This window comes from Lissotriton helveticus, chromosome 4_1 (assembly GCF_964261635.1).
Source record: "Lissotriton helveticus chromosome 4_1, aLisHel1.1, whole genome shotgun sequence".
Taxonomy (NCBI): Eukaryota; Metazoa; Chordata; class Amphibia; order Caudata; family Salamandridae; genus Lissotriton; species Lissotriton helveticus.
In genome coordinates, this window is record NC_136063.1 from 2,140,663,583 (window position 1) to 2,140,677,908 (window position 14,326).

The window sequence follows — 14,326 nt, forward strand, 5'->3', positions numbered from 1 at the left end:
TTATTCCTGCAGTGCTTGTAAGAGCCCAAAAAGCCAATAAGGAATGCCTGCCACTGCTGCCACCTTTAACCATCTCACTCCCCAAGGAGAGGAGGGCTGATCGCCTCTAGGCTTGGGGGTACATCACAGGACTTCTTTATATCTTCTGGGAAATTAAGGAACACTGAATCACACAGTAAACAACAGAAACACTTGCATTAAAAACTATTGTATATGTTTGCCTTGAAGTAATACTGCCGCCACAGTCTTTTAGAGAAACAGAAGTGTTAAAAACTATTGGATCATATCCGGGTGACTTGTATGGGTAATTAGTTGACATCTGCCTTGCACTAGTTACAGCCTACATGGTCAGTAACCTAACTGACTGACACATTCTCTATAAACCACTTCAAATTGTGTAGGGAGCTTATTCCACATAAATAGTTGAACAATCTCTACTTCACATTACTTCACTTCAAATTGTATTAGAAATATATAAATACACAGCAAACATCATGTTGGTGATCTAAAAACACACGTCCATTTATAAAAAAGTTATCACATCCAGAAAAGCATAGCCTAACGATCAAGAACTAATATAGTCCATCATATTCTGAATTCAAAATAAAGGTAGGAGCATCATATCTATAGTATCTACATTGAGATACTCATGTCTAAGTAAGCCTCAGCCGACACGTGTTTCGCGGCATCAAAAGCTGCATCTTCTGAACTCGTCTTTGGACATCATTCTTTCACTATTCTGATATCTGCTCCGGATGTAGCTGTATTGTGTCCCTTCTTCAGATGTGCTGAAAGATTTTGAGTTTTAGATCAATCTCAGTGGTGAAAGCTCACTTACCCCTTTATCCACTCCAGTTCATTCTCCTTTCTTCTTTTACAATCGTCGTAAGGACAACGCACCGATCAGGCCTCAGACTCTAGACATCCAATGGCCATATGGGCTAGTAATCATATTAGTGTGATCTTGTGACATAAAAGTAAACTGCGACGTATCCAGTTAATTTGATTAGGAACATCTAGGGCTGTGCTTGACATCTAAAATATTTCACAAAGAAACAATCCAACTCTGTTAAATGTCATAAGGGGGGCAGTTGTGAGTGCAAAATGAAAGAATGGCGTAAAATAGAATTGTGCATAAACCTGTTTTCACTGTACATCTATTTATGATACTCAGACTAAGATATCCTCTTCAAACGTCAACATGTTTGAAGTCATTGTACCTAATTAGCTACTTCACTTAAATGAAGTGCTGATCTGGCGCCTTCTCGCTATCATATTATAAATTTTCTTTCTTCATTTCTGCTCTTCGTAAAGAACCATTATTGAATACAAGTGATCCTACTAATTTTATCCTGATATTGGTGCTCCCTTTTGCTGGATGTTAAGGTTCTTGGAAACTTCAGACTATCTGGATGACTTCCAGGTGGGAACCCATCCTCACCCAGACCTGGACTCTGTTTTTGACCACTGCCCATGTTAATCTTCAGAGAGGGTACAAAAGCAGTGTATCTGCTTTGCTTCTGCTGGCAGACATGGCATAGATATCAGGGCAGACATTGTCGGCAATGAGATCTTAGCTAGTCGCTTATCAGAAATTGGAGTAATTGGGAATGATTGGCTCTGTCCTTTTGTACACCCTATTACCTGAGAGTAATGAAGGGGAAGTCTTTGATAATATGCTACTCCTTAACAAGGAAGTGGATCAGCATCTAATGTACATATAATCAAAAAAGTAATGAATGGAATGCTACAATTAACCTCAGCCACTGATAAATACTGGGGTCACGTTCCAGTCCTTCATTGCTTGCCTACTGTGACCTCCCAGACAGGAACAACGTTATCTAAATCAGTTAAGTCATGCTCTAATAGTATATGTCCAGCAAAACTGCCAGGCCACCTCCTCACTATATGGGAACACAGGCTTTTCAAGAGGGCTGTGGCTTTATTGGGCCTTATCAGTCAGGTGCAACTTGAGTCCTTTCGCCCAGTGAGCATGCGACCCATGTCGGGGTATACCCAGAGTTCCTAGGGCAACTCTCTGAGTAAAAAGAATGATGGGTCGCATGCAAGAATGATAAATCACAGAAGCTGATTAATTACTTGGGACAAATGTCAGCCCATTGGTTTTAGCAAACTCTGCTACTCCAGAGGGTGCCACTACTCCTGGTCTTTGTATGGACCCTCTCAGAGCAAAGTATAGATCCAACTTGACTCTATAGTTCCCAGATAGAAGATTCACTCATCCCTTCGAAAGGGCCAAACACTTGAATGTCATCCATCAGGTGATCAAAGCATGATTTCTGTTTGTCTAGAAGACCTCTGTCTTTAAAAATGTCTTTTATCTGCACTTAATGCCAACATTATTCTCTGTAAACATGAGCTGAATATCTGACTGGGAACAAGGTGTAACAAGGATACACCACCTTTGGGGTGCAGTGGGCCCCTAATATCCCTGGGCCCTGGTACCACTGTACCTGCTTAACAGTTAATATCTATATACATGATTGGGACCCTAATGTCACTGATACCCATCTTGCAGTAATTGGTGTCTATTTGAAAATGTAAACAAGTATATATGCATTTATCAATATCATGTGTTATTAATAATGTTTCTTTTTCTCCATATGTTTGTAGCCCCCAACAGAAGACAATGGCAGAATACTTTGTACCGCCTGCCCCTCCACCCCCGCCCCCCATCATTCCCTCTGCTCAGACTGCATTTGACAGCCCCATTTCTGCCCCTCCACCCATGGCTCCCAACTCAACTGCTTCTGTTACTCTCTCCACCTATATCCCTGCACCCCCTCCGGCACCTCCTTGCCCATACGCTGCTTCTCCCCCTAAGACTGGTTCCATGGGCCCCCCTGTTGCTCCTCCGCCTCCACCGCCTGGTCCTCCTTGCTTTGTTGCATCTCCTGCTCATACTGGCTCCTCACCAGCCATGAACATCGAACAAAGAAAACCTCAGATCCCTCTGATACCAATGAGTGACGCCAGGAGTGACCTGCTTGCTGCTATCCGCCGAGGTAAGTGATTAGTCACATCCAGGTCGGAGGTAGTCGAATAAAGATGAGTTGGCTCTTGGCCAGATAAAATACTATACATGTGTTGGCAACATATACTAAGACACTGGCGTGGCACTTTTCCTCTGGTTCTAAGTCAGAACAGCGCAGGGAACTACGCTGCATGACTTTATCACAAATTTTGTACCTTGCATTTTTAAATCGCATATGCTTTGAAAACGTATGCCTTTATCACACATTGTTTATATACATATATATATATATATATATATATATATGTGTGTGTGTGTGTGTGTGTGTGTGTGTATATATATGTGATCAAGGGCCAAGGGGGCCCGAAACGCGTCATGGCTAAGGTGCGGGGTTACTTGCACAAATAAAATACTTGCACCTTCAAAATTTGGGTCCGCTGTCGTCCTTCCAATTCCTCAAGGTGTCGACTTTCCTGTTCTTATATATATATATGTATATATATATATATATAAACAATGTATTTGGTATTTGTGGGGGGAGACCGCCCACAACCCTGAACTTATCTTAAATGTGTGCCAAAGGCATACGATGTAAAAGCAAATGCATTCTAAAAACATGCATGGTAAAGGTACAACGTGGTACAAACCTTGTTGTGAAGGCTGTTACCTTTTCGTCTTATCCCTTACATGGCAAGGAAGCTTCACACTAAACCATGTAGACAGACAGTATAAGGTAATGCAGCACTGACTGCACTGCTGGTCTAGCTCATACTCAAGGTTTCTTGTTGTAATTCATGCCAGAAACTTGAAGACTGGTGACCCTTCTACTATCTTCAAAGATGGTTTGAATATATTTATGATTGTCTAGTGTCCCCATCCATAGAACCTTGGGGTCTGCTACTCAGATTTTCCTCGGGCTCTGATTCCAGATCCACTTCCTGCAGCACTTACCAATCCAATGTGGTCATTCATGCCAAACACAAACAGCCACCGTTCAGCAGGAGCTAGCATCCTTGCCCCAGATGCTATTTTTGGCATATTCCGTTTGCACTTCTATCATAACGGGGACCAACCGTGGTTTAATGACCTACTCTGTATGCTACCCACTTATTGTCAGCTGTCCCCAACTGCTTCAGTTCAGAAATCTGAGAGCAAGCTAAACCTGTTTCACTCCACAGGAAAAGTGTCCAGGAAAAGTAATTTTCTTCCTCCTAGACAACCACCTATCAACTCAATTCAATTAAAAAATTCTTTATTTCGACCACCAAGGTCATAAAAGAGTACAGATTAGAACATAAAACATTAAGAAGGAGATATTTACAGCCATTAGATAAACATCATAAATTACACTATACAGATATTTGACGGATTTGGAATATAAAAATAGTTTTCAGTGAAAAGAGCTTTAGCAGTGGATATCAATTAATTTACGCCTTCTAGTCCACATGGCTAAAAGATACTTGGAAAGTGCAAATACGATGGAACTTGATGTATTGGTCTTTAAGATGCTAAAAGCATTCAAACAAATTTTTAAATCCTAAGTTTCTACAAAGCGGTGACAGCCAATACTTCCTGGATTTGCTGTATGCAGGACAAAAAAAAGCACATGAAGTTCATCCTCAACATCACAGCTACATCCTGGACATGATTTATTATCAGCCACTGACCATTTGCTTGTAAAAGCTTTAAGTGGCAGGGTACCATATATCCATTGAATAACATGTTTTCTTGCTAAAATCGGAAAGACACAATCCATAAAATCCTCAAACATATAAGAATTTTTGAAGACTAAAAAAGAATCAGTGAGGGTACCAGCATTTGAAGCACAAACAGCGGAGTTTAATTTTTTCTCCTTCAAAATCCTGGACAGGGACTTGCGCGATAGGTTGAGACAGCCCCTTTCTGGGTTGTCCTACAGATCGGGTAGTCCTAGACGCAGAAGTTCATGCTTCATAAATGCCAACCAGGGAATTTTGCTAGCACCGTTAAGGCTCAGTACCTGTTTCAGCTCTTGCCTGTAGTATAGCAAATCTGTGGTTACCCATAACCTATGCCAAAACCTAAGCGGTTATAGTGCTAATTCATCTTCTATAGGTGAGAGTCCCAGATCCAGCCTTAAGCGGAGAAGCGGGGTGCTTTGAGGGAGTGTCAACAACGGTCTAATAAATTTTGTTTCCAGCTTGGCAATTTCAGAGCCACAAGAATGTCCCCACAGCTCTCCGCCATAAAGAGCTGCAGCCCTGGCTTGAGTCTTGTAGATCTCCAGAGTTGGGCTCACTGGCCTGAGTGTAGATGTATTTGATACCTTAAAGATACCACCCACAAGCTGGGACAGTTTCAGTCGGGATTTTACTTGTTGAGGTCCCCAGGAAAGATTTTCATGTAATGTTACCCCAAGATATTGGAATGTCGTGACCCTTTCCAACCTTACACGACCCAGAGTTGGATTTGGTCGTGTGAATGCCGGAAGATTAAATATCATAAATTTTGTTTTATCGGCATTTATCTCGAGGCCACGAGATCGACAAAAATCCCCAAAACCATTCAATATCTGTTGTATCCCCATAGGGGATTTGGAAAGCAGGAGAGTATCATCGGCAAACATAATCGCCGGGAGCCTCCTGCCTGCCAGCTTTGGGGCGTCATTGTTGGGGACACTGTCCAGATGTGAGATTACACCGTTAACATAGAGGCAAAACAGGGTCGGTGCCAAAACACAGCCCTGTCTCACCCCTCTGTCAACTGGGAACCTGGATGACAGTGCCCCATTCCTTCCGCATCTGACCTGGGCGAAAGTCCTCCCGTGGAGCCTCATGAGCACGTTCAATATTTGGGAAGGGACACCCAGCTCCTGGAGAACTCCCCAGAGTTTCCCCCTTGGCACTAGATCAAACGCGGACCGGAGGCCCACAAACACCAGGTAGAGGCTGCCACCCTCGATCTTTGTCGTTTTCCAATACAGGAGAATCAGGCAAAATATCTGATCCATGGTGGATGTGTTCCTCCTGAACCCCACCTGAAAGGGACTTAGGACCTCCTGTTCCTCCATCCATTCCAGGAGATGGTCCAGAACGAGCCGCGCGAAAAAATTTTGTGGGACATCAATGAGGCTAATAGGCCTGTAGTTGGCTGGGAGCAGAGGTGAGCCCTTCTTAAAAATTGGGACTATCTCTGCTCCCAGCCAACTACAGGGAACCTCCATACCTCCTAGAATTGTATTGAAGAGAATAAGCAGGTAAGGGGCCCAGATCCCAGGTTCATGCCTGAATAAGTCCCCAGGGAGTTTGTCAAGACCCGGGGCCTTGCCCACTGCAAGTTTCCCTATCGCGCAAGTGACCTCACCCTGGGTGAACTCCAAGGGCTCATGCTATACATTTACTAATACCGGGGCGGGTGTGTTATGAACAGCAGGTTCATCAGAATATAAAGCTTTGAAGTGAGCTTCCCACATTGAAGGAGAGATATTAGGTTCTATTGCAGATTTTGGTTCCCCTGAACCTGTATTAACCAATGACCAAAATCTGCGTGCATCTCTTGATTCCAGGGCAGTGGTTAAGTTACACCACCTATCCCAATCCCTCTCACTTTTTGCATGAGCCATTACTTCTTTATAAAACAGCCTTGATTCACGAATTTTTTGTTTATTGGTCCCAGACTTAACTGCCAGGATCAGCTCAGACTTGGCCTTTCTGCAAGATGAATTGTACCAGGCTGAAGCTGCTGTTCTCTTTTTCCTTAGAGGAACTTGGGGATTGAAGACCTCTCCTAGACCGGAGACTAAATCCACATGAATGTGGCTTAGCTTCCCGTTAAAGTCTGGGGACATTGGTTGGGTGATCAAAGTATTGACCTCGAGAAGTCGAGGGAGGACTAAATCATACAATTTTGCCAGTTGATCTTGGGAATCTACTATTTTGCCCCACTTTATCCTACGTCTGTTGTTTGTAAGTAACAATCCTGCACCCAAATCATCCGTTTCTACAGTAGGAGTTTCCTTTGGTCCTGGAATGACCATCTTCAGGCATAGTGCGTTGTGGTCACTATCAGCCCTAGGGATCACTCTAAAATCAATGACCTTTGACCACATCCTCATTTCTACCATGATGTAGTCAAGGCGCGATTCTTGTCCCTTTTTGTTAAAGGTGCACATCGACGGAATATCAGACGGTGTGCGCCCATTGCAGGCCCTAAACAAATTATTTAAGATAAGGGACGTAATCTGGATCGCTAGGGGAGACCATGATTTTGGGCGTGGCGATTGGCAGAGTGGAATACCCCAATAGTCATCCTCACCTATAAGCGCGCCCTCACTCGTGCCTAGCAGGGGCTCAAAGTGGCAATTGACATCTCCTGCCACCACAAGATGGCAGTCGGTAGGCAATGTGCTTAGAAAGTGGAATAAGTCATCTATAATGGGTGATTCAGAAGTCAAACTCACTGGGCGTGAATAAACATTCACGATAGCTACTTTGTACGAGTTTGGCCACTTTAACAATATACACTGGACATCTTCAGAGTGTGTGGCCTTAACCTCTGCCGTACTGCCCAGGTGAGTAGCAACCCAAATCGCAAGACCGCCAGACGGTCGTCCTTTCCCACCCCACCTGGCAAGTACATGGAATGTGGCGAAACCCTCTTAGAGTGTTCTTCCCTGGCCCAAGTCTCCTGAAAGAGACAAATATCCTTTTGGTCCACCATGTCCATCATGCTGGGGTGTAGTCAGTCCACCGCTTCCAAACTACTGAACCTATTCTGTGTAGTTGGGTAACCCTGAACAATCGGTTGGCCATACCTACCCCTCTCCGCCCTTCGCCCACGTCGATGTGATACTAGGGACCAATCACCTGCACAGTCTGAAAAATCTGTTGGAGGATAAAAGAATGACAAGGGGTAGGATTGAATAGTTGACCCAGTACTGTTGTAATTCCAGTTACAAATATACTCCACTGTACGGGATCCCTAAAATTTACGAGGACACAGTCACCTGTGATGGTTTTAGGACTGTGACCCACCCATGAAAGCCTGCATACCATCAATATTTCTCTGGCGATATGAGGGGGTAGTGGTCTGTTTTGATTAAGCCATTGAGACACTTTATTTTTTAGGGACATATATGATTCCTGCACCGGGTTGCTTAATTCGGGAATGCCTGTTAAGACCACCAAATATGGACTCGTTTCAGGAGGTAAATCAATTCTATTTTCCCCCTGACTTGCTGCTGCAGATAGGATCTGACCGCTCTCTTTTGGATTCACAATGGTTGAAGGGGTACACCTACTCCGATTGGCAGAATGAATGGGGCGAGCATCAGACTTGCCACTTCATGCATCCAAGTTGTCCATGAGACTGCTTTCCTTTTAGCTGCTTTCCTAAATCAATGTTATTATTAGGCTTCGATAAGTGCGAAACAGTGAGTCCATCATACTTTAACACCTTGACCGCGGCGCCGATTCCGCCCCTGTGCTGGACATTCCAGAACAGGGCGCGGTCGTGACGGAACCGTTCCGTCATCAGCACAGCTCAGCCGTGACTGATGACGGAACGGTTCCGTCACCAGCATCGAAGGCGTTAAACAGTCAGTCTCATTCAGTTCCTGATTGGCTTCTCTTTATCACTCAGCTTCTCAGCGATGCATCCTAACTTAACACCTGATCCAGTGGGTTACCAGCAACAGGTAATCTAACACCACATGCTCCCCATGGCCCATAAATTCACTCCACATCACACTGGTAATAACTGCTGGGGGTCAGGTTTTGTAATTTTTAGATTAGTTAGCTTTTAGTCCCTAACTAGTCTTTTCACTGATCAAAAGTTCTTTCCTCTGGTCAATGGATCATTTCAGTTGGAACTAGCTGATGGTGAAATGGCATAAGATTTTAAATTACTTACACATTAGAAATGATCACAGAGTCAGGATGTCTTTTTAAAAATGTATCTCAGATTAAATTCTTGTGAACCACTTACACAGCACAGAATAAACTCTGTCTTTCTCAGGAAGGAAAATTCAAAATCAATCAAGATACATTAATTTATACTTTGCAATGACGCTGCTTGGAAAGGAGAAGACAGAGAGAAAAGCACAATAGCGCATATACATATATAGATATATTTACCAAGTATGGTGTGGAAACCAACTCCCAGGCCAAGGAATTGGGAAGGGTCCCCCGGGAAAGATCTGGCGAACAAAGACTTCAGGACAGGAGTTCAGGACAGGACAGATGACCTCTCTATCACCGAGGCATGCGTAGCACCCCTCTCCGACACTCTCTTCCTCCTCGAGATTCTTCCACGATCTTCTTCTAAATTAATTTGCTTAAGATAATTGGTTCAGAAATTCGATTCTTCTTTAGCATCTAAGTCTGGGACTTCTCTATGCGCTCCAACAGCATCCCAGTCTCTCGTCTCCTCTGTGCTCTTAGCTCTGCTAACTAACTAACTAATGCTACACCAATTATATTTTTCTGTATGCTTGGACCACCCATTAATGTTTCAAATTTATGAAACTCCTAACTCTGATTGGACAGGCAAGGGAGGTGATCATCACACCATGCTTATTTCATATTATTTTCTTTCAGCTCTCTGTTTAAAATCCTACCCCTTAAATGTTATACATCAGTCTTTATTCCCACCTGTATTCACAATGTAATTGTCACAATTTAGAGAAAAAAAACCAGTAGTTCTCGTGCATTTCAGTAGACCTTTGTTCCGGTTCCCATGAATGTATCAACTTTTCAGCCTTGACCGAAGTCCAAGTTGACATGGCATCTTCCAGCTAAATTGAGGCAGCAAAATGTTCTGTACAAAAGTGAAAAATTGAACAATATACCACACACGTTTATAAATATATCCATTAGTTGGATCACCGAATGATAAGGCATTCAACAATTAATATAAAGATGAATGCACAACTGCAAATGTGTTCATAGGCAAAGGTGGGTATATCAAGCAAAAGTCATTCTTGTGGTGCATGATGTTTCAGCCGTTCTGATTGTTTTTGCAACACATAGGATGGTGACTGGGTCCTCTAGCTTTATGAAATGCTACCACACCAGTGTTACCAACTTGGGATCAACATATGCCTGATCAGATGTTCTGGCAATGGCCGCAGTGACAGGCCTACTTTTCACTGTCCCTTCTTGCTCCATGAAATGGAAACCATTCTTCTTGGCTCCTGACCACCACAGAAGACCACCACATCTGTGATACCTCTGACTTCGCTTACGCGTACATTTCATGTCAGCATGAATGTGAGAGCCATGCTGCTCTTGTTACATTACTAAACCAAAAAGTGACCGGGCATGTGTGGTAGGTCAATAACTGGCTATATACTCTTTCTTCCATAATCTGTGATTTGATGTGCCAACTCTCATATACCTGCAATAAAACACACTCTACTAGTACGTCATCTAGGGATACTTTGTTGTAATCACTCCATCCTGAAATTGCGGATTCATGCATTTGATCAACGATTCTGCTTGCCTAGGTTGCACCAAAATGATACTCATGATGAACTCATGACACTGGTCATGGCAACCACCAATAAAAAAAGTGCAAAGGGTAGAGGCACTCCTGCTTCTGATCAGCTACTAAAGTATCACACAGCTTACTATAGAAGATGTGGATCACCTACCAGGAGACTGACCACTATTTATGTTTGTCAGTGACTATTCCTTTAAGTGCCCAAAGTCTCAACCATCTTGGCAAACCTTGCTTCATCAATACATCTTTGTCTAATTTTTTTGTACAACTCCAGCCTGAGGGCTTCTTAAGCTAATCTCATACTAGTCACTTTCTACAGCATGGCATAGGGATCAAATTATAACCTGTTGCAGTGATTGGAGTGACCTCAGATCAACATTAGATCGTTGGAATGTCCCACAAATATATGCAACCCCTCAAAGGGTGACTGCTCAATATTGGTTAACATCAGCAGCAAGTGTCTCCAGGCAGTTGCCTTCTCTGAAGGTAACAGTTGCAGCTAGAAGACCAATACCCCAATGATTGCTTGAATATGAATGGCAACTCTGGATTATCTGATTGAGGAATCCACAGCAATAAAGACATCCAGTGGATTAGTTTTGGACAACGCATCTACATTTTCCATAGAGGTGAAGTACATTAAAATATATAACTTGGCCATCCAAATGAGTCTGAGTCCATGCAAGGAAGACCAGAGACTGTAGAAGATCAAATTGAAAGACAATGTGAGATATTTTGGAATCCCAAAGAAAAGAATAACAAAATATGCTTTCTGTCTAATGACCAGCCACTTTGCAAGAAATATAATATTTTAAAGGGTGCACTGGGTCCGTTCATGTAACCCAGGCAATATAGATACAGTGTGCTCCATTGTCTGTTTTCTCCACCATCAGCAAACCCAGATAAATTGTAGCTGTAGGTAGGAAGCATGGATAATAGTGCAAAAAGAAAAATAGTCGAATGTATCGGCAGATTCCTCCCTCTTCACAAACAGCTTGAGTAACAAGTTTCTTGCTCTTTGTCCAGTACACTAGAAGTGGGACTTCTTCTTGACGGAGAGACAATTATCATAAAAATGTATCGCAAGACCAGAGAATACCTCCAACCCAGAGATTTTGAACACTTCTCTATTGTCTAGAAACCTGAGCAGTGCACACTTCCAGAGATCCAAAATGCCCTCTGTGGGACTTGCCATCATACTGAAAAATGACAGTATGTGTACTGGCCAAAGGACCCCCATAGAATGACTCCTTAGACAAGGGGCAGAAACGCAAAACATTAGACAATGCAAAAGCAGGACAGGGAGTTAAGTTTCCCCATGAAGGATAAAGCTGGACCACCGAAACATCTCTTATCGGATTGAGACACCATGTTAAAGGACATATTATTATGAACAGAATTGGTTAAAGATATAAGATGACGTCTCCACTATTACCAAAGATCAGCATTATTGGAGCAGCTTAAAGTGCAGTTTTACTAGTAAATATTCCATTCCCTCTTGAGGGGCTCGAAGAATATACTCTGTGCTCTGTTATCTTCTATTCACCTGTTAGGCAAACGCACTGTCTGCACTCATCTATTCAAAACCCTCATTCCACCTCTCCTTCTATTGCAAGTGCTACCCATTGGCCCAGATACCTAGGGATCACTGACTATTTCTTGCTTGAGATGCTACTCACATTAGCTCACCCTGGTCCATGCTTGTTGTTGTTCCATACTGTGCCTAACACTTACTTCGCTTGTTGTGAAACTCTCACATTATTTGCAGAGAGCATGGTACCACTATCTGATGTTCCAAACGCCTCACAATCCTCTCCCTGAATGTCAATGGATTGGTCCATTAGACCAAGAGTAACAGGGTACTCATCTAACTCACTACAATATACACAATTTGGCACTTCTATTGGAGAAGAACCTCCCCATGAAGTAATCTAAAAAAGAGTCTGGGCGGAGAAGCTGCTTATCTTCTTCTTCAGGAGCATCCAGCAGGAAACCCAGATGAAGGCCCCCATAGCCAGAACATCAAATCATTCCTTAGACAGTCTAAACATATGTTTTGTAGCCACTACCTGACCCAGCTTTCAAAACCTTGAAAGTGAATAGTATAATCAGCTTCTGATGCTTGACAAAGACATCTGGGAAGCAAGGTTCTTCAAAGTATTGCAAAGCTGGCACTGGATGTCTTCATGCTTACATTACATTCACCAGGACTCAGCTCTACGTCCTACTCGAGAAGCCACTGGCCAAACTGTAATTTTGTTCATGTTCTCTAGATCTTACCCTAAGCCGGATCATTGCAGGACTGGGATTATGATTGTAAAGTATCTAGCTGACTAGCATTGTTCCAATTTTTTTTCATAAACAAATTCCCAAAGTGGAAATTTGCTTCTGAAAACAAACAAAAAAATGAATGACCCCCACATGCTGGGAGTTTTCCCCATGAGTGTGGGATCATATTATTTTCTGTTTGTGAACCTGGTTGTGATAGATAGAAAAAGGGACATTAGACTCCCTGCGCTAACTAATGCAGGCAAACTGATGTCCTTCTCTGACACCCACAACTCTTTAAGGCTGTCCGCGTTGGTTTCCAAAAGCAGAGCCAGCAGGGCACCCCCATCGGAAAACTGACAGCCTGCCCAAGTCAAAACAGAGCATCACATTTGTGACAGAGTACCCAGCCTGCCAAACTCTAAATCAGACCCTTTGTCATCACACTCCCCTCTCATTGTCTTTCCAATTTGCACCTTATTCTTTCGGCAGCCTCTCCATCGTTGCTGTTTCTCACACATGAGTGAATATGCAGATGCGGCACTTCTTCAAATGTATATTTCGAAGGTGTCTTTTTCGTACTCTGGCTTGAAGATATGTTAAAAATCTTTACTTAAATAAAAAGTTTAAACAGGAGCAAGTTACCAATTCCACTAACCCAGCAAGCTCAATATTCAGATGTATTCATGCCAACATCAGCCTTTGTTCCAGTTCTCTACATTCACTGCCAGCATCCAAATTGCACCAATTTCTCTCTGTTCTTTGGCAAAATCAACACCAAGACAAAATCACATCTCCACCTCACACAGGATCTGTTTCCCTAAAAACAGTGAAACCGTTAAACACCTACTTAATTTCCAAAGATGGACTATCCACAATAATAAAACACCCGAACTGCTACCGAGACATTCTTTCTGAAAATATCAACAAAACAAACCACCCCTTTGCATCAGCTCCGTGTCTGATGATCAACGCAATGTTATTATTATTATTATTATTATTACTAATAACAAGTTGCAGTGCACACAGCTACCCCGAGGTTTTTCCCATTGCAAGGCATCCGCAGGTAACTGTCCCAACCAAGCAGATTCAAAATAGGCAAGTTTATAGGAGTGATTGACAGTTTCTTAAGTTGTCCAGTAACGAGTTCCAGAGTTTTGGACCCAGATAGGCAAAGGTGTGACCCTCCATACGTCTTCATTGGAACCCGGGAACACTGAACAGGGCGTGGGACGAAGATCTTAGTAAGCAAGTCGGCTGGTATGGGGATACTAGTACCTAAATGTAACGTGGACTCAGGCCAACTTTAGCATTGCAAAACACACAAGATGATGGACGGAATGTTGCACAATGGCAAAGCATTCACCCCCAGTCACAGATCTGGGTTTAATCCATCGTTATTTTGCTCACCAAGCCACCCCAGTTCAGACATGGCCATATGCAAATCAATCTTGACCCTGTGCCTCATGGGAACAGTCCAGCCCGAACTGCCAAGTCATGTCTTCCCTGGACCGGAATCAAGCATCCTAGCACCGGTTTCTGGCTATCAGCCGTCTTCAGCCAGGATAGCTTGACTTCAGTGGC

General features: G+C 43.1%; 1 protein-coding gene across 2 annotated transcripts in view; it reads left to right on the forward strand.

Moving 5' to 3' along the window:
* LOC144829578 (actin-binding protein WASF3-like) overlaps positions 1-14,326 on the forward strand; it is a 233,953-nt gene that overhangs the window by 201,081 nt on the left and 18,546 nt on the right. For both annotated transcript variants that reach the window (XM_078688839.1, XM_078688840.1), the window contains exon 7: positions 2,635-3,026. In XM_078688839.1, coding sequence (XP_078544965.1) covers positions 2,635-3,026 — 392 coding nt within the window. The remainder of the gene's footprint in view (positions 1-2,634; positions 3,027-14,326) is intronic.